The sequence below is a fragment of the Lactuca serriola genome, chromosome 5, assembly GCF_051521515.1.
Source record: "Lactuca serriola cultivar US96UC23 chromosome 5, Lser_US96UC23_V15, whole genome shotgun sequence".
Taxonomy (NCBI): Eukaryota; Viridiplantae; Streptophyta; class Magnoliopsida; order Asterales; family Asteraceae; genus Lactuca; species Lactuca serriola.
The window spans coordinates 212,492,278-212,518,417 of NC_136412.1; the positions used below are offsets into that span (position 1 = coordinate 212,492,278).

The window sequence follows — 26,140 nt, forward strand, 5'->3', positions numbered from 1 at the left end:
TGTTCTCGACCACCGTGATTCACGTCTTGGTTGGTAACACTTTCATCGGGCTCAACCACTTTCTATCCGAGATTGGATAGATCATTTCCCCATCGAGAAGCTTTAGGATCTCTTTCTTCATAACTTCTATCATAGGTGGACTCAACCTTCTTTATGCATCTCAGTTTGGCTTGCACTTGTCCTACATTAAAATTTTGTGCATAAAAGTGGAGGTGCTCAATCCTTTTATATTTGTAATTGTCGAAACCATTACTTCTTTGTTCTCTTTCAACACTTTGAGGAGTTGCTCTTCTTCGAATTCATTTAAGTGGGTAAAAATGATAACCAGAAGAGTTTCGTTCTTTCGCAAATATACATACTTTAAGTGTTGAGGAAAAACCTTTAGCTTTAATTCCGATTGTTGAACAATGGAATGTGGCAAATTTGTGTGAGTTTGAGGCAATTCAACTTTCTTGACATCAACCCTTGTAGATTTCTTCACTTCCAAATTATTAACCAATTTTCGACATCCAGATCCAAGGAATATAACTTCAATTTATTAGAGAGCTTTTCACAATGAAATCCCTTGCTCAAAATCATATTTAACATGTCACCATTTGTCAACTCAAACAACTCTTGGGTTGGTGGTTTAATAACATCAACAAAATATAAAGAGGAGACATCACTAGGATATCTCATAGCATCATAAATGTTAAAGCTCATTGTTTCACCATCAAAATCCATTGTTATGTTACCTCCATGCACATCAATTTTTGTTCTAGCCATTTTAAAAAATGGTCTTCCAAGCAATATTAGAGCCGATTTGGAGCAAACTTATTCCTATAAATCAATCACATAAAAATCCACTGGGAAGACCAATTGGTTCACTTGCACTAAAACATCTTCTAAGACACCTAGGAACAACACTTGATTTATCCGCAAGTTGAACTATGACACCTATTTCATTTAAAGGACCAATATTTAGCGATTCATGTACCAAATACACATGACATTAATAAAAGCACCAAGATCAAGCATGTCACTACTAATAGTAACATCCCCTATCTTTCAAGGAATTGTAAACATCCTGGGTTCTTTGCTTTTTGGTGGGAGTCTTCTTTGTAAAACCGCTGATACATTTTCACTCATTGAAATCTTTTCATTCCATTGCAATTTTCTTTTGTTAGTGCAAAGTTCTTTCAAACCTTTTGCATATCTAGGAATTTGCTTGATTGCATAAAGCAAGGAAATGTTTACCTCCACCTTTCAGAAGGTGTCCAAGATCTCTTTCTCCTCTGCCTTCTTCTTTGAAGTTGCAAGTCAGGAAGGGAATGACGCTTGAGTGACTAGTATAATAACAAATGGCTTTGATCTTCTTTGGAGAATCGGGTTGTGCATCACTCTTAACAATGGGATCTTCAGTTTGGATTGATCTCAATTTCTTCATCATCTTCCATTGACTTTTTCTTTGAGCTACTCTCTCGTATTTGCTTTCCACTTCTCAAATTCACTACATTAACATTTGGATTCTTTTCGGGTTGAGAAGGTAAATTGCCATGGAACTCCAACTTGCTTAAAGATGTAACTATATCCCCCATTTGTGCTTCAATATTGGAGATACTACTTCTAATTTCTTTTTGGAATTTTTGGGTGCTAGTGGAAAGAGACTTGACAATGATAGACATTCTGTAGCTACTAGGTTGGGATTGATGAGGTTGTTGGAGATGTTATTGAGGATGTAGTTTGGATTGATAGTAAGGTTAGTGTTGTGGATGTTGGTAATTAATGAGATTGTTGTAGTGGGTAAGAAGGTCTAACTAATGTATTTTGAGGTACTAGTCATGGATTATAGCTAATATTGGGATTGAGCTTCCAACTCGAATTGTATGCATTTTGGTAACCGAATGGCTTGTTGTGGTAGTTTTGAAATTCACTTGTGGCATTTATATGTTCCACATCTTCTTGGAGAATAGGACACATATCCGTGGGATGTCCCACGTTGCACATATACCATAAACCATCACTTGTGAAGTTCCTCCCATCGCTAACTTTTGAATAATGGATGTCAAATCCGCAAGATTGGAATCTCAAGTCGATGTCACCACTTCATTGACCTTTTGATGTGCATATCTCTTTATATCTTAGTATGGAATAAAGTTTTGGAAGTTGGAGGTTATGGTGTTGAAAAGTTGTCTTGTTTGTTGATGAGTTTTACTAAAGACATCTCCACCACTTGAAGCATCAATAAGTCTTCTCTCCATTGACAACAAATCATCATAAAAGTGTTGGAAGATGAGTTGTTCTGGTATTTAGTGTTGTGGGAAACCCAAACACAAGCTATTAAATCCCTCATAATAATCATGGAATGTCTCATTTTGACCTTGGCGGATTCCACAAATCTCATTTCTAAAACACGAGCAATGATTGGTTTAAGGGGGAGAATGTGAATTTTAATCAATTTGGTATGTATTTCATAGAGCCACTTTGTTGACAATGATAACTTTTTATGTTCACATGGTGAACACAATAAATAGTAACAATAATTATAGTGGCTAGTTTGAGTATACATAGAAGCTCTAACATTAGTAGTAGAGCACCACAAAATGGAGGGAGTTAAAGAACAATACCTAGAGAGAGTATTAGCTAGAGGGTTGTTTTTTCTTATAATATTGAGTGTGTAATAATGGTGTATCCGGGCCAACAGATCAGACTAACACCGGCCCAGCCATGTCATATCAGTTTATAAACGACAAAACACAATTGTTCGATGTAATCAACCCATAAGGCAACACCAATACACAAGTAAAAGACGGGAAACAAGACATATCCTAGAAGTCCTGCAACCACAAGATCCTGGCAGTAGTAAAATATAAATTTGTACACATAACCTAGCTGTCTTTACCCATGTAATGAAAGCTACCGGGTAAAACCTTGCACCAAGGAATTTAGAGATGCTTGTAAAAGCCCTCGAAGAGACAACGAGAAGGTAATGTTTTTTAAGCATTCAGAACTCTTTGCAATTTTTGTTTACAACTTCAAGCAATGTCTAACACGAGCTAGAAATTTCAGATGAAGAGAAAACCTCTTTTCACACATATAGGTCTTTCTTTTGTTCCGGTTATGAATAAAAAGTATCTTTCAACCTCAATTCATACAAAATTTGATAGATCAAATTATTAAATAGTAAAATTATTAAGTTTTCGGCAAACAATGTGCTTAGAATTTACACAGGAAAGATGAAAATACGGGACATAGACCAATACATATATGAATACAACACTGTCGTTTTAGTTCTTACAAAATGGAAGTGAATATTTTGTGAAGGAAGTCGAAAGCGATAGCATACGATTAACAGTCCATGCCCATATCTTGTAGCACTCATCGTCATCTATCATGTCTAGTTTAATTATCCCTCGAGTAGTCGTTAAGACAATGAGAAAACAAGGGTCCCTTCCATCTTCGTAGTTCTTATAGAGCTCCACATGCTGGTCTAACACAACACCTACCGCATAAACATATATAGAACTTGATCGTTAAAGTATGCACAATTTAAACGGAGGCCAAAAATAACATAAATTCATTGTTAATTTAAATGCATAATATCTAAATATAGCAAATAAGCAGGTCAGTTGATTAGAAAATAAATTCTATCAAGAACATTTAAAAATATCCCTTTAAGTCACTTTAATTTCTTTTAACCAGTAGTAATTTTGTCGGGTATAATAATTTATATCATAACCAGAAAATCGTACTTTCTTTTTTGCTAGAAAATGCATTCAGTAGATTTAGCTTCCTTGTTCTCAGAATTACCTGTAAAGAAAAAAAAGTAGCATGCAATTAGAAACCAGATTTATAGAAACATAAATTTATTGCTAAACAAAAACAACTCAAAATATGATTACACTTTGTCGCATAGCTGTCGTAAATAGATTCATAATACGACTATGGTTTTTTTTAACTTTCAAAAAACTTTTTACAAAAAGGGTGTCTTGAATTGCACCTTGGCTTCATGATTCAAGATGACAGACACCGATCTGATTATACATCTTCCTGTTAAAACAATAAAGGTCAGCGAACAATTCATTTATCACCAAAAACTTTAATAATAATTAAAAAAAACGAAATGGGAAATCGACTTGCCATCTGATGTCCTGATGCTAAGTTCAGTTCCTCTTCTCAAGATTAATTGACACTGCTCAAAATCGAACTCTTGATCAGTATTTTGTTCGATAGGTAGAACTGGAATGTTTGTATTCAACATATTCTTGCATGCAGCTCTTGTTTTCAGCGTTGTAGCTCCTCGCAATGCTGAACAACATGAAACAAACATAAATTAGACACAGAGAGAATGATTTTCAGTTTTGCTTTCAAAGAAAAAGTTGAAAACATCGATTACATGTTGAAGCTGCAGCAGCTAGAGTTAGAATGTCGCTTGCACTTGTCGCACTCATTGCAGAGCTCATTACACTGCTAATCTGTTGCTTCTTAGCGCCCATTGCTTCAGCTGTTTTTGCACATTGAGCAGCAACAAGAGCTGCAGCTGTCGCTACTGCTGCTTCCTTTGTGGTGGAATTTAAACCACCGTTGTGTGAATTTTGAGCGGCTATGGCAGCCAAAGCGGCGGCAACACCAGCTACTGACACCGCTGCATGGAGTTCTGCTTTTTGTAGTCTCTCATTTTCTCTCCTCTTGCGCTTAATCTCTTTCAACCATTTCTTAATGGAGAGATTTGATGATTTAAATGGAATTATATGCCATGGTTGCTTCATATATATAAATATTAAACATGTTAATATTACACATGATGTAAGATTATTCAGGGAGATGTATTAGAAATGACGAATTGATTAAATTTTGTACCCATTTCTTTCGGAAGCAGCTGTTGTAGTTCAATTCTGGGTGCATTGCTTGTTGCATCCATATCCATGACTGAATGAAGATCAACAATACTTATGAGTTTTGGTAGAATCATGTGATGTTTATGAAACATTAAGACAATGTGAAACATGTGGGAAAATACAGGAAATTCACATGGTAGTGACTTTAATTGTAGTTTTGGTGCAACCATAGATATCATTCCATCAGGGTTTCAGTTTTTAATTAGTTTTTGTAACTTTATTTTACGTGAAAATCAAAAATTTCCGTCTATCACTCGCTATATTTTAGATAAAATTCAAATTATTTTATAGATAAATTTGAATTAATGTATCAAATAAATAAAAATATCAAATAAAAAATTAATATATCATTTTCTTAAAAAGGAGTTTTAGTCTATTGTTTGCTAGAAGTCTCTAGCTTGCTTTCACTTTCAATGTCCGACCAACTCATCCCATGACCAACATAGACAGCTAACTAAATCACAATGTCCTTACAACAACAAAACTATGCCAGATACACAATCCTTCATTTGTCGGATTCCTTAAATGGAAAGAAGTGGTTACCTTCACATCATTGGTCTTCCATGGAGGTAAAGGCTTTGTCGTATTCTCCATCTTTATGGTTTCCAATTTCTACAAGAAAATTATATCCCAAAGTATATATATTTGTCACCATGCTAGAATAGTAAAATTCATCTTACTGTTTGTGAATGTTAATTAAAACTTGGGATCGTACCAGAAGATTTGGGGATGTAGATCCGTCATCAAAGCTGTTGATCGAGTATTCATGGAGAACAAGAGCTTGGTTTTGACACTCGGGTTGAAGAGCTTCTTTAACTGCAAAATCACACCATGCTCGAGATAGAAGATCCATTGTCTCAGGATGGGCTTCAGAAAGTGTTGGCAAACAATCGGAATCCATTCAAATTTGCAGGGTGTAGATAGAATTTTAACTTTAGTTGTACTACTTGCTTAACCTCTTCGTAAGTAAAAAGGTTCAAGGTCTATACAATTTCCAAATAAATGAGACATTTATCTATATATATAGACACACAGATAATACAAATCATCATGCACCCTTGATAAAAAATCCCCATTGCCAACACATGGTGCATACCCCATCTGTGGAAGTGATTATTACATTGCTTTTTGCATATATATTAATATTTGAAAAACTTGTGTACAATCGAATAAAACCATTTATCACTTTTTCTTCATTATTGCAATCACTTGCAATAATATATATATATATATATATATATATATATATATATATATATATATATATATATATATATATATATATATTGTTTTGACGTAATGTTTTCACCATTATTTCATTGTGACTAATACCTTGAACTTACACTAATATCTTGAATATCTTGAATGACCTTAGATCTTGAACAAGTCAACATCTTGGGATTGTCATCGTTTTCTTGTATGTATTATAGTGAGCAAGGTCAACGACTTATTCTAAAAGACATGGACCAATGGGCACATGTCAATAGGAAAAGACGTTGAGTCCGTCCAAAAATCTGGCCAAGCTAGAATAAAGCAAGATTCCTTCTTGGGTTGTCATCGGTTTTCTTGTATTAATACAGAGCAGGGTCAACGACTTATTCTAAAAGACATGGACCAAGTCAATGGGCACATGTCAATAGGTAGGGATGTTCGTTTGGATGGATCGGTTCGATCCGATCCAATTAAGCAAATCCAAATTGATTTCGGTTTTCAAAATATAGATCCGAATAATCCAAACTAAATTCAAATCCGATCCGATCCGATTCAATTACAATTCGGTTGGATCGATTTTTATAATTCGGTTTTCAAAAACTAAAACATTTTAAAATGACATATAATTATAATATTATCCAATTTTTATAGATGAAGCAAAAAAAATATTTAGTTGTGATTTAAAATTTATAAATTACTAAGAATATATATTATAGTTTAATATTTAATAGATAAAGAACTTTTAAGAGAAAATGCATATTAATGTTTTTTATTAGATGAAACTTTTTGAACTTATTTGAAAAAATATATTATAAAATTAATAAATAGTTATAGTTATATTAAAAATAAATAACTAATAAATTGTTATTCGGTTTTTTTGGATTATTCGGTTCATATTTTATAAACCAAAACCAATCCAAAATCCAAAATAGTAATTCGGTTTTGTCGAAAACCAATCCAAAAATCCAAATATCTGAACCAAATAGTCCAATCCAATTTGTCCAATTGGACAATTCGGTTTTATCCAAATAATGAACAATCCTATCAATAGGAAAAGACGTTGAGTCCATCCAAAATTCTGGCCAAGCTAGAATAAAGCAAGATTCCGAGAATATATGATAGTGGTTATCTTATCTTTGTATAAAAAGACAAGTTGGTCATTAAACACACACATTCACTCTATCACTCATACTTAATTACTCTCTGGAAACTCTTGAGCACAAAAGCACTTTGTACTCGATCAACTTGCACTTGTAATGTGGTTTTTATTAATATAAGTTTTGACATTGTCATCTCCCTACGTTTTATGCTGGAGATCCTAAATGATTAAGGGTTTTCCTTGTATATCTTTATGTCTTACACACATTTTTACTTATCAACTATTGTTTAATTTACTTCAATACTCAAGCATGTTTTCCTACACATTTAATTACTTACGACCATTTGTTTGTATAGTTACATTTTTGAGATACTCTTAAGTATTTTGACCTTTTGGGTTATTTAAAGACTTATTACTATATTTAACGAATTCAAAACTTTAACACTATTTTTGTCTCAATTTCCAAGCATATTAGTATTCTATATTGGCTTAAATCAACATTTTAAACACTCTTTAGTTTATTTTCTTTATAATAACTCTTAACATTACTATCTTATTCCTAAGATATGTGGCACTATCAAGATCTTCGATATATTTCAAGCTTATAGCGATTTATAGTTTATTTTTCTTAAAATCATTACCAAAAACATCACACAACACTTGTTGATTTGGTTACAAAGTTACTTAAATACTTTTTGATCAAAACAATTCAGTGTCATCCGTGGGACGATTATGTTATTACATTTTCTTAAGATTGATCAAAAAGTTTTTTTTTTTGTGATTTTCCATCACTTACATTTTTCAAAAATTGTCGACTTTAAAAAAATCTATATGTAGCACTATTCTTTTAGTTTTTGTTGGTATGAACCTTCCCCCTCCACCTGTAATCAACCCTTAGAGAATGAATCTTGAGGTACCCAGGAATGCTACCTTCACATCTTCACCTAACCCAAATTCAAGCGAGATAACCAAAGAAGTGTCGATTATGGTCTTATATACCAAAGTAATATCCATGTTAAGCAGAATGGAACAATGCATCACTAAGAAAAATAAAACCAAGAAAATGTTGTTCAAAAGGATAGTTAAGTTAGGCTTAGACTTAAGAAGGCTTATTGAAACTATGCCGACTCCACATTCATCTTTGCAGCCAAGGATCTTGAACTTTGAAGCCGATGTGTCTTTGGAATGTCAAACTGGGGATATCATTCCAAGGCATACCCTGATCGTCACAGATGGTGCAACTCCCAAGACAAGAGGTCCTGCCTCCCAAGATCTTGGAGGAATTTTCAGTATTCCCCAATATGGCGAAGATATTGGGATGAATCCTGTCATGACGAAAGAACTCACACAGTTGAGAGACATGGTGTCAAATGTTCTAGACATAATTCAAACCATTCCAAAGGTATCCCCTATCAGCCAAAAGGCTTCAAGGTTCGCACCTCCCATAAGACATACTGAAGTTCCAAACCCCGAAAATGAAGATGTATGATCGAACCACAGATGCTGAGGAGCATGTTGCCCAATATAGGGAGCACACGGAGATTGTCCCAAATCCTTAGCATCTCAAGGAGGCATGCGTTTGCAAGGATTTTGATCCAATCGTTACAGGATCAGCACTAAGGTTGCTCATAAATGTTCGTCTTTACTCTATTACTTCTTTCTTGTATCTTATTAATTAATTTATTAATAAATTGTCTTGTAGTAGAACCCTTAAAAAACTAACAAGTGATCTTTATTGCATGACTCAAAGTAATATGAATACTTAAGGGACTAGGTTAGCATGTTTTGGAAAGAAGCCTAGATATCCCTCACTTGGATGTTCCAACAGCCGTAAAAACGTTCAAGATGGGACTAAATAAAGATTGTCCATTTTAGGAGGATCTTGACATGACCTCATGCAAGATATTTAATGAAGTCTACTTTGCACAATGCAACATCTTAGGGACAAAACAAGATAGAGCAAGAAATGTGATAAGGCCTCGACCTGGAAAGATAAATCCAAGTGTTGCTCCTATCATGAAGATTTCGAGCATCTTACCGAAGATTGATTTTCTCTAAGAAAGGATATTCGCTACCCACAGAGTAAAGGACGCTTAAAGGATCCCTTAGGAAAAAAAGGGGAAAAACAACCATAAGGGCTAAGATCTTAGAAAATATTCTCCAAAGAATGACATATCCATCCATAGATGCCAACGTAACTATTTTTATATCTGGTGGGCCTGACATTTATGGAACACAACCAAGAGACAAGCCAAGAGCTCCAAGATGGAGAAACAAGAGAATCCATGAAAGAATGTTTTATTAACTAATGGGAAGGGGATATCCTTCGATGAAGATGATATATAAGACTTGTTGGATCTCTACCGTGATGGCTTGGTTATAACGTTATATGTGGCTATTCGTTTTGTCGGAAGAATCTCGATAGATGGCGGAAGTTCAGTAAATTTCATCCTACTTGAAACCCTCAACAAAATGAACATCCCAGATTATGAAATAGTCAAAGATCTTCGGTGTTGGTAGGATTCAACGGTGAAACTAAGAACACCATTGGAGAAATCAAACTACATATATACATAGATGGAATTAACTTTATTCTATATTTTTTATTGGTAGATACTTTTTCTTACTATAATATTATCTTAGGCTGACTCTAGATTCAAGACATGAAGGTCATTCCTTCAAATTACCACCAATGTGTCAAAACGCCAACACCTTGGAGGGGTAGTCAAGATTACTGTTGATCACCAAGAAGCGAAGAATTGTTATACAACATCCATGAAGGACTCAACTATATCTAAACAAATATATAAAATAAATAAAAAGGCGTAATATGTATTATAAGCTAAAGAAATGAGTTCAAAGAAGTTTCATTAGCTCCTAAAGATGCCAACATCAAATTGTTGATTGGAAATGCCAATGACAAACATCTTGAGCAAGATCTCATTAAATTCCTAAAAAAACAAAAACTCAACCTTCGCATGGCAACATGAGGATATGAAAGGTATATCTGTAGATATAGTTACACATAATTAAATATTGATCCAAAGTTTTAAAAAAACAAAAACTCAACCTTCGCATGGCAACATGAGGATATGAAAGGTATATCTGTAGATATAGTTACACATAATCAAATATTGATCCAAAGTTTAGGCCTATACACCAATATAGAACAAAATTTGCACCAGAAAGGAACATGATCATGCAAGAAGAAGTTGAAAGATTACTCAAGGCCAAAATGATCAAATAAGTGAAGTTCCCAAGATGGCTAGGCAACATGGTAATATTCGATAAGAAAAATGGAAAGTGGAGAGTTTGGGTAGATTTTATAGATCTTAACAAATCTTATCCTAAAGACTCATTCCCCTGCTACACATAAATTCATTAGTTGATGTTACTACATGTCATGAAATCCTTACCTTCATGGATGCTTTATCAACATTCCAACAAGACCTAATGGAACCTTCAAACCAAGAAGATTCTGATTTTATAACTCCAACATGTATCTATTGTTATATAACAATGCCATTTGGAATAAAAAATATAAGTGTAATATATCAAAAGATTGGTCAACAAGCTGTTCACATAACAACTTGGGAAGACCATAGAAGTCTACATTGAGTTGATATGGTAGTAAAGTCCAATAAAGAAGAAAATCACATTCAAGATCTTGTACGAGTTGAACATGAAGCTCAACCTTTTAAAATGCCATTTTTATGTTAGATCTGGAATATTGTTGGATTATATGGTAACAAAAAGAGGAATATAAGCTAGTCTATAACAAATCAAGGCTATCTTGAACCTCCAATCTGTAACCTCAACGAAAGATATACAAAGGATAACAAGTAGAGTAGTAGGTTTAAACATGTTTATCACCAAAGCATCTAAAAGATGCAAACCCTTTTATGACATCTTGAGAAAGACTAAGAAATCTAATTAGATAATTGAGCATGAACAAACCTTTCAAGAACTGAAGAATTATCTATTTTTAGCTTTATTATTAGCAAAACATGAAGATGGAGAACTATTGTTCTTATACATACCAGTAACTCAGAATGCAATAAGTGTAGTTCTAGTAAAAGAACAAGATGGATAAATATCCATTATACTATATAAGTAAAAGTTTCTTAAATAACGAAACGATGTACTCACATCTTGAGAAACTAATCTTGTCTCTTGTCTGTGTTTCAAGTAAATTAAGACATTATTTTCAAGCTCATCATATTTGTGAAAACTAATTATCCTATTAAGAATGTAATGAAAAAGTGTAACACCTTAATCTTGATGGTGTTTTTCCATTATTTGATTGAGGGTTTTATAGTCTAAAGGAAAGTGGATGGATGGGGCTACGCAGGAAGCCATTTATCACATTTGCTGATAATCTAGAATTTGCTAGAAGGGACGCGACCACCCTTTAAAAGGCATGATACACCTCCAACCCATGGGGTGGTTGTGTTTTTATATTTTTTGTGATATTTAAAGGCCATTAACCCCTAAGGTTTTTCATTTCGTAGTCTCCCTCAGTCTTAGAATGTTCCTTGAGAGAAACCCTAGCCTTCTTGGGTAATTGCAAGCTCACTTTTGCTTCTTGTATGAAGAAAGATGCATTATTGGACTTTTAGAGACTTTGATCCTGTTTGCTTGGACCATTCTAATGGATGATGTTTCTAAATTTGTCCATGAAGAAGCTATTAAGTATCAAATTTGAAAAGTTGGAGGCTTTGATGGGATACGAGCCTAGCCGAGGACCAATTCAGGACACTAAAAACAACAATTTTTCCTCATCTATAGACTCATAATTGACTGATCTAACTCAAACAATCTATGAAACTTAGAGACATAATAAAACGAATTATACCTTTCAGCTTTTCTTGGACTTCTTTGGTCTAGCTAGTTGATCGAACTTAAGAACTTAATGTAGATTTCCTCTCTTGTGATCGCATCGAAGACGCAAAATACCAACAGATCTAAAAGCTAGAAGCAATAAGATTCATATAATTGAATCTTGCAGCGACCACAAAATGGCAACCATCTTACCATGACATGGTGACGGGCTTCGGGTATTCTAAGGTTTTCTTTTGGATTCCGAACTTTGGAGGTAGTCCGGAGCACCACCTGAAAGGACCGATATATCTGGGGCCCAACTTGCCCCACTTCCTGAACCGGATGACACCTTTCCAAGGTGACACCTTCAGAAGTACCATATACCTAACTTGGAACCCCAAGTCTGACCAACGTCTATCAACATAACTCTTCTTTGGCTCTATGCGGTCTTTAATCTCCCGCGCACCTACTGGATCAACTCGGTAGTCTGTAGTTTTGGATTAGGTTTCTAAGCCTATAACTATAATTGGTATGTACTTGATTTCATAATAGCATGGTCCTTTTGGGTTGCCTTTACCCTAGCAACTTGATAGGATGACTTTTGGAGAGAGAGGTTGAATTTATTATTTGGAATAATAAATTGATTTATTAATGTATTATGAAAGTAATATATTAATTAGAAATCATGCTATTTAATTAGTATTTAATCAAAAATTAATTTTAGGATTAAAGGAACTAATTAAAAGAACAAGGGTTGTTTTACAAATCATTGGTAGTTGTGAAACTGGGCTGGTGGACTCCTTAGAATGGAGTGGACGAAAACTATAGGGAGGCCCTATAGATTTCGTTCAAGGCTTCTTAGTAGGAGTCCATGGGATGCTTAAGCCTTAAGCAAGAAATTAGGGTTTCCTACAGAAACCCTAGCAACTCTCAGTTATATAAGGAACTCCTAGCTAATGAGTTTTGGCCCTATGCTTTCTTAGAGAACCCTAGCTGAAAATCTAAGGGTATTCCTTCTCTCTCCTTTCATCCTTTTGCTAATGGTGTCTGTGAGCCATTAGGAGTGAAAAATTTGAGGCACTAAGCCTTCAAGAGTCAAGGATCTACTAGGAGCTCTTGTTATTGCTACATAAGAAGCAAGGTAAACATCAAAACCTTTTTATTATGTAATTTTTCGAAATTATGTATGCTAGATCTAGGGTTTTACTTTGGTATTCAATTTGCATGTTCAACTAGTGAAAAACATAGATCCAAATAAATTAGGGATGCATGATCACATAAGATGTAGTTATGCTCATAACTCATCACGGAGCACCACCTCCGTGCTACCCATAAATCACTGACCGACCTCACCCCAACAAATTGGGTTTAAAACTTCCCCCCATAGAGCATCTCACAAGGAGGTCGATCAATACTGGCATGGTAGTTGTTGTTGTAAGACAACTTAGCCAATGGGAGATACGTATCCTAGCCACCACCAATATCCAACACATATGACGGAAGCATATCCTCCAAGGTCTGGACAGTCTGCTCACTCTGACCATCAGTCTGTGGATGAAAGTTTATGTTAAAGTGTAGTCATGTACCCAAGTCCTCATGAAATCTCTTCCATAACCTGGAAGTGACCCGGACATCCCAATTAGAAACCACTGAAACTGGGACCCCATGTCGTGTTGGATGTATACATCCGCCTACTTCTCTGAAGAGATGCTCTCCTGAATTGGAATGAAGTGCGCACTTTTGGTCAATTGATCCACGATGACCCAAATCGAATCCACCCCTCGTGCGGTCTGCGATAGCTTTGTGATGAAATCCATCTTAATCTCTTCCCATTTTGAAATGGTAACACCCAACGGCTCCATCTTGCCATGAGTTCATTAATGCTTGACCTTGATTTCCTGAAAGTCAAGCACCTTTCGACATACTAGGCCACATCTTGCTTCATCCAGGGCCACCAATAATCAAAATGGAGATCTCCATACATCTTTGTCGCTCCCGGATGAATAGAAAATCCCGACATATGGGCCTCCTCCATCAAATATGCCGATACCCCCGAAATATGGAACTAAAACTCTTTGATGAAGGGTCAATAATCACCAACCATCATTGTCAAAAGAGGACACCTGAACCACTATACGCTCACTCTCCCGGTGCTCCTCCTTCATAGCCTCTACCCGAGCCTCGCGGATCTGCTCCAAGAGTGGGGTATGTTAAAACATGAAAAGTGATCTTTAAGCAATTCGAAGTGAAGCATGTCTGAGGTGATGAATTGTTCCAAGTACTATTTTGTTCTGTTCCTATTGCTTGATCGTATAGTACATGAGACAAGATCAATAAAAGCGGCCGTGTTAGTAAAATTGATCTTTAGATGTCTATTAATCGATGCTTACTTTTTTACATTTGTCTTTTAGTTACTCCTAGTATATTTAAGGAATAGTCATCCTTGTATCAAGTAGTGTGTGCACCTTTTTCACAATAATCAAGAACTATTCAGCCAATCATTCTCTCAAACATTATTCTTGTTCTTAAGTTACTTTACATTGTTCATACTTGATCTTTTATACTTCTGAATACTTTGTTGATTATATTGTATTTCGAGGCTAGACTGGTTTACTAGACTAGACTGGATCATTATTATTAACAAACATTGATCTTAAGTTAACTCAATGTTTGAATTCCTAAACCTTGTCCACGAACATCGGTTAGCATTCACAATTGGTATAAGACCCTAAGTGGTAATCCTTTGAATCCATAAGAATAAACTATAGTTTGTTGGAGATTGCCTTGGTATCTCAATCATTTCTTTGTTAAAGATAAAAGTTCTTCTATATACAACTTCAACTCTAATATCTTAACTTTAATGTTTGCTTCTAATCAATCTCAACAAATGTATTTAAAGCAAATATCAAATAGCGTGGTTTTCGTAACGCGTGCCCCATTGATATATGTTGAAGAGTATGATCAATGGAAAGTTAGAATGGATAAATTTTTAGTTGATAAAGAAAAAGGTGAAGAAATATGGAGGTCAGTGAAAGAAGGTCCTAATGTTCTAGTAAGCAGACAAGTAGTTAGAGATGTTGTTTCCACTCTCATGGGCGAAGAGGAAGCTCGAACAGCACCACCGACTACAACAGACATAAAGAAGCTTCAGGAAGGTCAAGTCACCTTCTCTAAAATGGTTTTTGGTGTGCCTCCATCTCTCTTTGAGCACATTAAGTTGTGCAAATATGCTAAGGAGATCTGGGATATAGTACAAGATTTGTTTGAAGGTTCAAAGAACATGAAGGATAAGCGTTTGACATCCATTATAAACGACTTCGACACCTTCACTACAACTCTTGGTGAATCTGTAGCCTCTACATCAAATTAGTATAGGATCATGGTGAACAACATGATGTCACATGGAGTAGTCGAAATCCACTCGAGTACAACCTCAGGTTCATCAACAGCCTTGGAAAAGGATGTGGAAATATCATGTCATATATTCAAAGTAATGGATCTCTAAAGAAAGACAAAACTGCAAATTTGGTCCATGTGGTATTCAAAAAACTTTAGATAGGGTCCAAAAAGTTTTCAGCTCGCATAGAAGGTCTAAAATCAAGGTTTTTCTAGGTTTTTGGTCATTATACACTTGAAAAGTCCATTTTACCCTTTTCAGTTTTTTCTATTTTCTTTATTTATTTTGGTATTTAAATAATTACAAATAAAAAATAAAAAATAAAATTTCACCAAACCCTCTCTCTCTCTCTCTCTCTCTCTCATTTCTGGGTGTATTTATCAAAACTCAAGAACACATACATACAAACTCCATATATTCTAGGGTTCTTCAAAAAAACACAAAACACAAAACAAACACACTCATAGCTTTGGTCATGTTTTTGTTTATGTTTCAATATCGGGAATCCAAAATCCATTTTTGAATCTCGTTGAAACACCCACACACAAATCAATTTATGGGATTAACACCTAGACACAAGTCGATTCCCAGAAATGAAAAAACTTAAAAACACACACATACATACAGTAAAATTAATGAGAATCCAGGTGAAATCGGACATAGAATTCGACCAAATCCAATTTTACGTGAAATGGGTTTCTCTTATTGTTAATCAGTTGGAAAACTAAATCCGATTTTAGGGGGTCTTCCATATCGGTCGCTATCTCACTGGTGGTTGTGGGCAGCGAAGGGTTATGAGCGGTGACCGACGAGCTTGACTTCTTAGGTAACATCTCGTTCTCTATTGGGATCGATCCTGAAAAACCATTTCTATTGAGCTGCAACTAAAATAAATCTGCATGGAAAGAGGGTATGAGATCAAGAAAGAAAACTACATGTGTGTATGATATACCAAGGGAAGGAAGATGAAAAAGAAAAGAATTTATGTGTGATCTATAAACCATAAAAGAAGAAAGAAAAGAAATCAGATGCGTGAGACTAAGAAGGAAGAAAGAAATCAGATTGGTAGCCAAGTAGTAAAACATTTGGGTTTTTTCCTGATTTGATAAATAAGGAAGAAGAAGATGGAAAAAGAAAGAGAAAGAGAAAGAGAGAGAGAGAGAGAGAGAAAGAAAGAGAGAGAGAGAGAGAGTACGGTGGGGGTGGGAGTGGAAAATTCTTTTTTTTTCTTTTTTTTTTTAAATTATAATAGCATTAACATACTTATAGAAAAAGGAAAAAAGAAATCAAAAGGGCATAACTGTCTTTTTAAGTTTTTTTGGACCAAAAACCTAAAAAAAACCTTGACTTTGGACATTCTATGCAAGCTGAATTTTTTTGGATCTTATCCAAAGTTTTTTGAATACCACAGGGACCAAATTGGCAATTTTGTCCTAAAGAAACTTAAGCTCTATCAGTTGTTTGACGAACTGCAAGGTCACAAATCCAACATTGCTCAAACGTTGAGAGAACTTTTAGGAGGCCCTCTCTCTTTAGTCAGTTCGATGGATCTAATAATTCCAAACCCATTTGCTTCGGATCCTTTTGGATTCATCCCACCTATTCCACCTGTTCAACCTACACCACCTGTTGCACCGGCCTCTCCAATTACGAACTACCCGTTTGAAGAAAACCTTGATCTACAATCTATTGATTCCGAACTTTGTTTCCAACAAGATTTTTCACTTCTATCTATGAAGTACATACATCCATGGAATCCCAATCAAATACCTTCTCAAAACAGATTTCAAGCTCCTCACTAAAGCAATCCTCAACCCTACCCTAAACCCACTAAAAATCCACTTGTATATCAACCCACCATTCTGAATCGCTCTTCGGAACCTCAGAAAGTTCCATACTCAGTCAAACCTAAGGTTATATGTTATAAATGTGGTCTTGGTAACCACTATCATAAGGACTATTTGGATGAAGTTCCTCAAAAAAAAAAAGGTGAAAGACTGTGCTTATTATGCTCGTCAAGCACAAGAACTTGCTGAAAGTGAAAAGGCATTTGTCACTATGCGTTCAAGAAATGTTGATGGGTATTGGTCATCTGGTGATGAAGGTGAAGTAAAGTCTACATGGAGCTTGTTTCTTATGGCTAGACAATCAATTGAGTGTGATGAGGGTTACCGGTCTTCTAGTTCGGAAGCTGATGATGATGATGTTGAGCCAAACTATTGCTACATGACAACAAATGATCCACCTGGTTGAAGCATCATCCAATAAGTAAAATATATGATTACTGATAATAATTTTGATTTATCTATTTGTGAACCTTATCTAACTTAAATTCAATCATATATAATAGTTATCAATAAATCCTATGAGTCTGCCATAAAAGTTAGTGAGAAGTTGGATAGTGAATTGACTAGACTCAGATTACATTTTGTAGACCGCAAGCTTACGATTGAATCAACAAAGAGAGAACTTGTAATGGCTAAGGATGAATGTATTGTTTTGAATGACAAATGTGAAATTACGATTAGTGAAAGAAATATCTTAGCTACTGATAATAAACGTCTTAATGCGAAAATTGATGTTTTTCAATATGAGATTGATGTTCTTGAAGCTAATGAAAGAATGACTCACAATTTTCGTCACCCCTGGTCCGAAGCACCTGGTCTTGGAAGTGGGTTTCCTAAGCCAGTTGTTGGTCCCCTGAAGGAACTTCAAAACTTAATGTTTATTGGAGACATTCCGAAACTCACTTATTCGGATACCCCTGTCTCACCATTGTCGTCCCTTCATGGGACCTCAGACAAATATGAATCGTTGGTCCCTAAGCTCAAACCAATCACTATTAAATGTCCTGATTCCATGCAATTTCTTCCTCTGATATCCATGGACCTGGATCAGTCTTTGGAACCCTTACATAACACAAGCAGTACTAGATTTTGTGTTCTGAACTCCGCTCCTCCGAACAATTGTGTTATCGAGGAAATCATTTCCGAGAGAAATGGATATTACGCAGATAAGTTCAACTCATTTTTGGCTTCCTTTAATAGTGACGTAGAACTTAAGAGTGATAAACACACCTCATTTGATTCTTTTGTTTCCAACTCCAATGTGGTTTCGAAATCGACTATAGTGCCAATTACGCTCGTTTCAACTATCCATTGGTCGGAAAAACTTCCAAGTCACCATATGACTCTCGGAAGAAACCTTGGCTTAACAAGAAGGACATTGTTAATACAAAGACCAAAGCTAGGAAATCTCTTGAAAAGGAAACTAGGTCTAGAAAATGCTCTAGATTCTTTGACAAATCTGAGAAAAAATGCCTCAAATAGTTAGTCCAACTACTAGGAATCACAACACTTTCATGCCTGTTAAGATTCTTAAGAGACCATCAGTTAATACATGTGTCAATGGTGTGAAAAATGTTACTTTTGAGACCTTGTCCAAGAAAACTGACACTCCTTGGAAAATATCATCTTCTGGTTTTATTTCTACCTCGGAGGGAATGATTTTTAAACCAAAACAACTTCTGAAATCAAATGTGCCTGCGAATGAAATAAACAAAGGAAAAGATGTTCGGAACACGAATGTTCAGAAACCTTCTAAAGTATCAAAACAAAAATTTGAATGGAAAGTAAAAAAGTTTGAAAACTCAATTGAAACACCTCTAAATACAGTTCTTCCAGCAACATCTCGGGTAAATGTTCATCCAAAGAAAATAGTGCCTAAACAACCAATGGTTGAATATGAATTTTGGATAAATGAAAGGACTCTGACATTTTCCATCTTTCCAAAAGAATCCACTAAAAGCATTTCGAGATACCAGCTATTCAGAAATCTCAAACAAAGTCCAAATCCTGTGCTAACGTCCCTAAATCTAACATGGAGCATAAAAACTCCAAAACTCACTGATTTTGCAGGCTTTTTGTGCTTCGGAACAAGATACAGTATGGTATATTTATAGTGCTTGTTGCATGTAGATGACTGAACAAAAAGATTTTCTATGTGATCTCAAACTTACTCCAAATGTTGGTTATGATACTTATGGAAACAATTAGAACTCTCAAATTTGAGGTTATTGCATCATGACCAATGGCAATTTTTCTGCCTCCAATGTGGCTTATACTTCCGATCTTATGCATAATCTAATCAGCGTGGCTTAACTAACTGATGCAAATCGGAGGGTTAAATTATTCAAAAATCATAGCTATGTAATGACAGAAGACCGAAAAGAATGTCTCATTAAATCAGAACGTATATAGAATATGTATCCTTTGGACATTAACACGATTATCGGAAAGCCTCAACTCTATCTTCTTTCAAAAGTTGTTCCTTACATAAGTTGGTTATGGCATCGAAGGCTTTCTCATCTTAATTTCTGATACATGGATGATCTAGATTCTGGTGAAATGGTTAGAGGTCTGCCTCTCCTCAAATTTGAAAATGGTCATCTATGCACTGTGTGTGAATGTGGGAAGCAATCAAAGACAGGACATCCTGTTCCGATTGAAAAATCCATTTCGAAAGCACTCAAACTTCTTCATATCGATCTCTGTGGAACACTTGCCATCGAAAGCTTACATCACAAAAAGTACATTCTTGTGATTATTGATGACTACACAAGGTTCATGTGGGTATTCTTCTTAAGGCTAAAGTGAGAAACCACCTCCGAGCTCATAAATTTCATAAAAGGCATTGAAGTTTTGATTAAACTTCATGTTCGAAGAATCTGAAGTGACAATGGCTCCAAATTCATAAATGACACAATAGAAAACTTTCTTACCGAAAAAGGTATCGAACACAATTTCTCTACTCCCTTCACTCCTCAACAAAATGGTGTTGTTGAAAGAAGAAATCGAACTCTAGTCGAAGCCGTTTAGTCGATGTTGAACTTTGCAAAACTTCCTCTATATCTTTGGGCCGAAGCAATCTCTACAGCCTGCTGCACTCAAAATCGAAGCATCATCAATCGTCATCTTAACATGACACCATATGAAGAAGAATGGTCGAAATCCAAGTATATCGTTCTTACACATTTTTGGATGTAGATTCTTTATCAAAAATAATCTTGATCAACTCACCAAATTTCAAATGAAATCCAATGAAGCTGTCTTTTTGGGATACTTAGCCAAATCTAAATCTTATAGAGTTCTAAATCGTTGAACTCGTGTAATTGAAGAAAGCTTTTATATTACTTTCGATGATAATTTTGTTCGGAACTCAGAGTCTACTCATGTTACAACAGAGATCATGGATTCCGATTTTCCATCTCTTGGGCCTCTGAATCCTCAAATTATCTATGAATTTGATATCAAAATCATGTTTGGACCAATAGAAAATGCTCTTGATTCGGAATCTCGATCAAGACCATCCTCATCTACCACTTCGGTTTCTCAAAATGTTTCTTGTCTGACCCTAACCTTTCCCCCATTTGATTCTGATGTATTTCAAACTTCTTGTGTTGAGGGGGAGAATAGTAATCCAACCCTTGAATCAAATTTAGATGGATTTCAAGATGCCGCAGATCAATTCATCAATCCATGTCCGAACAACAATGAAGATGACGTCAATTTCGTTGCCTTTCCAAAATCTGACGATGCCATGTTGGGTCAAAAATATGGTTTATACTTTACTTTTCTAGGAAAATGTATTTTTGTGTCTTGCATCGTAAACAACTAGGTGTTTACGGTCGTATACGTGTTTACGGCCGTAAACCCATTTACGAACCATGTTCACCAAGCCCATATTCCCTAGTATATATATAGGTGTTAGGGTGAGGAGTAGAGAGTGATGAACAATAGAGAGTTTACGGCCAGAGAGAGAGAAAGGAGCGTATGTGTGTAACTGTGTGAATCTTGTGTAAAGGAACTTCATTCTAATCAATTCATACAAGATTCATATTAATCTTCTTCTCCTTCTCTTCTAGTTGATCTAACATCATCCGTTTGATTAGGATTCCGCACCATTAAACGGATCTGATTGATACACAGGCAAATTAGGGACTTACATTTGGTATCAGAGCTTGGTTGTATCAGTCAATTTTGTCAGATTTGGAGCATTTTTTGATCTTATTTTTGAAAGATTTTTGCGTTTTTGGATAGATCTCTGTAAATTAGGGGGGGGGGGGGGGGGGTTTCTTCGCGTTTTTCATAAAAAAAGGTTTTTGATTGAGTTTTGGAGCAAAAAGGGGGAAAAATCGGTGTTTTTGGTCGAAACCTACGAGGGTGTGGCGGAGTTTGCAGCCGGCGGCTAGGGTTTCGGAGTTCACGGCCCGAGGTTCACGGTCCGAGATTACGGCCTCGGTTTGCGGTCCTCAGTGGTTTACGGCTCGCATGTGTACGGCTCGAAGATTCTGGTTCGCACAAGTGCCTCGTCCTCGCATCGCATCTCAAGCTCGCACAACGTTTAATTTAAAAAGGGGGGGGGGGGGACACGATTTTGTGGGTGCCGGGGATCGAACCCGCGACCTCCAGCTCAACAACCCAACGCCTTACCAACTCGGCTAGCAAGCCTTTTGTGTCAACACTTCGAAATTTAAAACATAACCTGTCCTTTTCGGTTCCAAGTTTTGCAAAATTGTCATTTTTAGCCCAAAAATTAAATTTCTTTTATTTTTAAATTCCTTTTTCATCTAAAAAAAATAAAAATAATAAAATAATAAAAGAAATAAAATATATAATAATAATAAATAAATAAATAAATAATAACAACACTAAAAAAAATAATATAGTTTTTAATTTTTGACTTTTATTTTTGATTTCTGACTTCAAAAATTGACTTTGACTTTCAAGTCTGACCTTTGACTTTCTCATTTAACTTTTAAATTTTCAAATTTAGCTTTTCGGTTTGATTTTTCAAGTTTGACTTTTTAAATTTGACTTTTAAGGTTGACTTTTGAGGTGTGTAGTCAAAGGGTTTGACTTTTAAGTTTTAGTTTATCTTCTAGTTGTGCTTTTTAATGGATTTTAAGGTCTACGAGGGAGTTGAAAACATGAAAGAGAGTCGTCAGGATATGTTACGACAAAATTTCAACATTTTCGGTTATACCCCTAGAGAAGCCCTCGAAACTCAGTTGTAACGATTTACTACACTTACTACTGAGATGAATATAGCTGGGATCCTCTTGTCTAAGTTTGAGATAAACAAAAGGCTACTGAATTCACTTCCGAAATCGTGAGATATGAACGTGGCTATCATCAAGAAGACAAAAGATCTCAATCATCTTAGTCTTGCTGATGTAATTGAAGAACTTGAGCTTTGAAGTGTGGAAAACAATGAGTTCTGAAAACATTCTGGTCACTGAAGTTACATGTACTCCAGCTTGTGAATATACGATTAAATTTCTTCGGGAACAAATTGATTTATTAAAAAGAGAAGTTGAGGACCTGAGATATGAAGGATATCAACTCAGGAAAGGACAGAAACCCTTGAAGGCTGAATTAGAAGCAAAAACCAAGGACTTTAGGAAACTTCAGGAAGAATATAGTAATAAATGTGAAAATTATGACTACATCAAGAGACAGAATGTTGAGTTACTTACTGAGCTTGATACATTAAAAGGGGAATCTGAAACTGGCAATTTTGATTTTAAAAGGTTTGATGTATCAAGCGAGGTAGTTTCCAATATGATTGACCATTGCCTGCAGTTCAAACAAAACCAACAAAAGGGTTTAGGATACGATAATGTACCTCCTCCTTTCAATCACGCATATCCGTATCACCCTTTGACTAAAGAGGAGATTGCCAACGAACCATTCATGGTTTATGGCAAACCCACTGGATTTGTGTCAGGAGGAGGTATTAATATTGAAGATACTAATGTTTCTACTTCATGTGCAGGTAAAGTAGCAGAAGATGAGAACAAGGAGAACACTACTGAACAAACCAATGACTGCTTGAACTCAGAATCTTTTGCTTCGAATTATGTTACTCCTAACAAACCTATCGTTGAGAAATACAGGCCACCAATTCCAGCGCAACAGAATTCTTGTTGCAAGTGTGTGTGTGGGAAAAGAAAGAGACAAGGCATGGATACGCCACGAGGGGCAGGAAGAAATAACTTCAAAATGACGAAAAAGACTTGTTTTCACTGTGGAACACCTGGACACATTGCCAGAGATTGTCCTAATCGCGCATACGTTCCCTACTATGCACAAGTCTGGCAGAACGCGCCAAGAGGGAGATTTTTCAAAAGAAACCTTCATCACGTTCAGACAATGCCGATTGGAATGCCATGAAGGCTAAAAATTCAACTCCCAAGGCCAAGAATCCAACTCCAAGGCCAAGCATCCAACTCCAAAGAACAAGAAGGGAATGTTGGCCCAGAAGTCTAGCTCAAGAGATGCTCCTGTGAAGCTAAAACCGGTTAGGTCAAAGTCATCTCGGCAGCCAACTTCAAGTTCCAAATCAAGTGCTGAGGCACCCACCGGATCCAAGAAGAAATGGGTTAAACCCGACTACAAATGGGTACCAAAGGTTCAATCTCCCAAATCAATTAATGATTCTAATATTTCTACATCTTCTGTTTGTGATAAGCAAGATATGTCATGGGAGAGAGTATCGTGTGTTGATGACAAAGGTCGACCCAGTTTCAAAATGGACTGGGTTCCAAAGACCAATTGATCCCGCTCTGTGTCAGAGCAGCTATGGAGGCATATCATCAGACTTCGGTTTGTTGGTAGTGGTTGTTCCTGGTATATGATGGGGGACATCTCTCAACTATACAACACTCAGTACTTTGTTCGATAGTATGTGTCCTTTGCAGGAAAGGAAAGAAGGGAAGAAAAGAAGGGATCACATGGGGTTAGTGCTTAATGACGTAAAGAATTTTCGGATCTGTTCTGAGATTATGTGTGTTGTTCTCAGACCTTCTGGATGCAAATTCAATCAGTGAATTACGGTTTGAGTTTTCTTCTCTATACTTTTGAGTTAATCTTACACTGATTCATTTCAAAGACAATTTTTCAGTTTCTTATAGTTTTTCGTTAGTAGGTATTGTTTGGGAAATGAAATTAGCAAGTGATAACGGGCAGTTTGAATCTGCATAACGTACCTAAGTTGAATTGTCTGCGCTCTGTGCTCGATGCGCTGGTAGGCACGAAAGATTAAAATGGACTTGATTAGGCATAGATGAACATAAGGAATCTAGTGATTTGAAAAATCTTGACCTAGATAGATCCATTTAGCCTGACAATACGACGCTCGGATAGGTTGAGCAGGGAGATATACACGGGAATCTACTGGTTACAGTAAACAACCCGTATCTAGAACTGTGTATTCACGTTTCCTAGATGTGCGGATTCTATCCTTAATTCTGGTTGGATGGGGTGAATGGGGAATTCCGATAAACTAGGTCTGTAGAAGGTTATTTTCTTTTTTTCTGTCTGTTAGCCACATGTTGCCTCCTCTGCGTGATCGAGAGATTCAACCTGGACTGTAACATATGCAATTCTATCTCTCTGCATCTTCTCTCTATGCAATTCTTTCTATCTGTTAGCCATATACTGTCTCCTCTGCGTGACTCAAAATCCGACCTGGTACATAGTATATGCACCATTCTCTTCTCAATCCCTCTGAAACTTCAGTTAGTCATATGTTTCATCCTTTGCGTGATTGGAAGAGATCCGACCTAGATGTACAACATATGCATTCTAAATCTATCTTCTCTCTTAATAATTGTCTGCTCACCTGGTGTAAGGAGTATTCTGGAAGTCCTTGATGGTTGGGGCATATCAAGAAGCGGGAAACACGTTCTAGTACATTTAAAATTGAACAATCACCAGATTGTCTGTAGATCTCGCTGCTCAATTTAGGTGGACAACAATATCTTTGGTCGTCGTCAGCTGAATGGTCCTTAAGGAATATTATCTAGGAACTTAGGATCACATTGTCTTGTCACTTATAGTATGTCCTAATTTTGTCACAATCTCTCGTGTTTAAGTGGACCACAATATCGGCGATTGACCAGATCTATTCATGAAGGGAGAGGTACTGATAAGCAGATAAAGGTTGTCTAAAAACTTTGATCCCAAATCACTCTTAAAGTTACCTATTATTTTTGTTTTTGTTAAGTTTGTTCATAGTGTTCTTCTAATTTAAATATAAGGGGAGAATTAAAAAAAATTAAAAAAAAAATCAGAAAATTAAAAATCAAAATAGTGTTATTTCTATTTTATTTTTGTTCAGAAAATATGAAAAACCCAAAAATATTTTGTGCTAAATTTTCTTTTAGTTTTTTTTGTCTTGAAAGGTGAATTCAGGTGAAGATGAAACTCATGGAGTTTGTGTCGAAGATTTCTAAGCCAAGGCTTCGTCCATGAGAATCGAAGAATTCTCATTCGAAGGAGCAAGAAATGAAGATTATTCTTTCAATATTCAATCCTTCAACCCCAGAAGCAAGGTAAAGCAGAAATTGAAGATTATGTGACAGATTGCATTGAAGCCTCCTCAATCAGTCTACTGCTATCGTTGTACCAGCTGAAGTGATCCAGAAGATTTATTCTCTCTGATGTTCTCTCTGAAGATTCTCAAACTGAAAGCATTATCTTTCAAGAATCAGTACAAAAATCCTCTTCACCCAATGTTCGTTCAATGTCAAATTCTGAAGAAAAGCCCAACTGCTCAGGATGAAGTCATTCATTGAAGATTCATCAAGTTTATCTTGAAGCCGTGAAGTCATCGATGATTAAAGCTGAAGCCAAAGCTCCCATTGAAGATTAACAAGAAAACCCAGCTACT

The 26,140-nt window shown here is 35.8% G+C and overlaps 1 protein-coding gene across 1 annotated transcript; it reads right to left on the minus strand.

Annotated features, from left to right (window-relative positions):
- Positions 1-3,152: 3,152 nt before the first annotated feature.
- On the minus strand, positions 3,153-5,894 carry LOC145053530 (auxin canalization protein (DUF828)). The gene is made up of 8 exons (XM_079001581.1): positions 5,593-5,894; positions 5,421-5,489; positions 4,840-4,908; positions 4,376-4,742; positions 4,120-4,287; positions 3,980-4,029; positions 3,732-3,789; positions 3,153-3,481 (listed from the first exon to the last, which is right to left on the minus strand). The coding sequence occupies exons 1-8, from the start codon at positions 5,776-5,778 to the stop codon at positions 3,267-3,269; spliced, it is 1,182 nt and encodes a 393-aa protein (XP_078857707.1). The 5' UTR covers positions 5,779-5,894; the 3' UTR covers positions 3,153-3,266.
- Between the last annotated feature and the right edge of the window lie 20,246 nt (positions 5,895-26,140).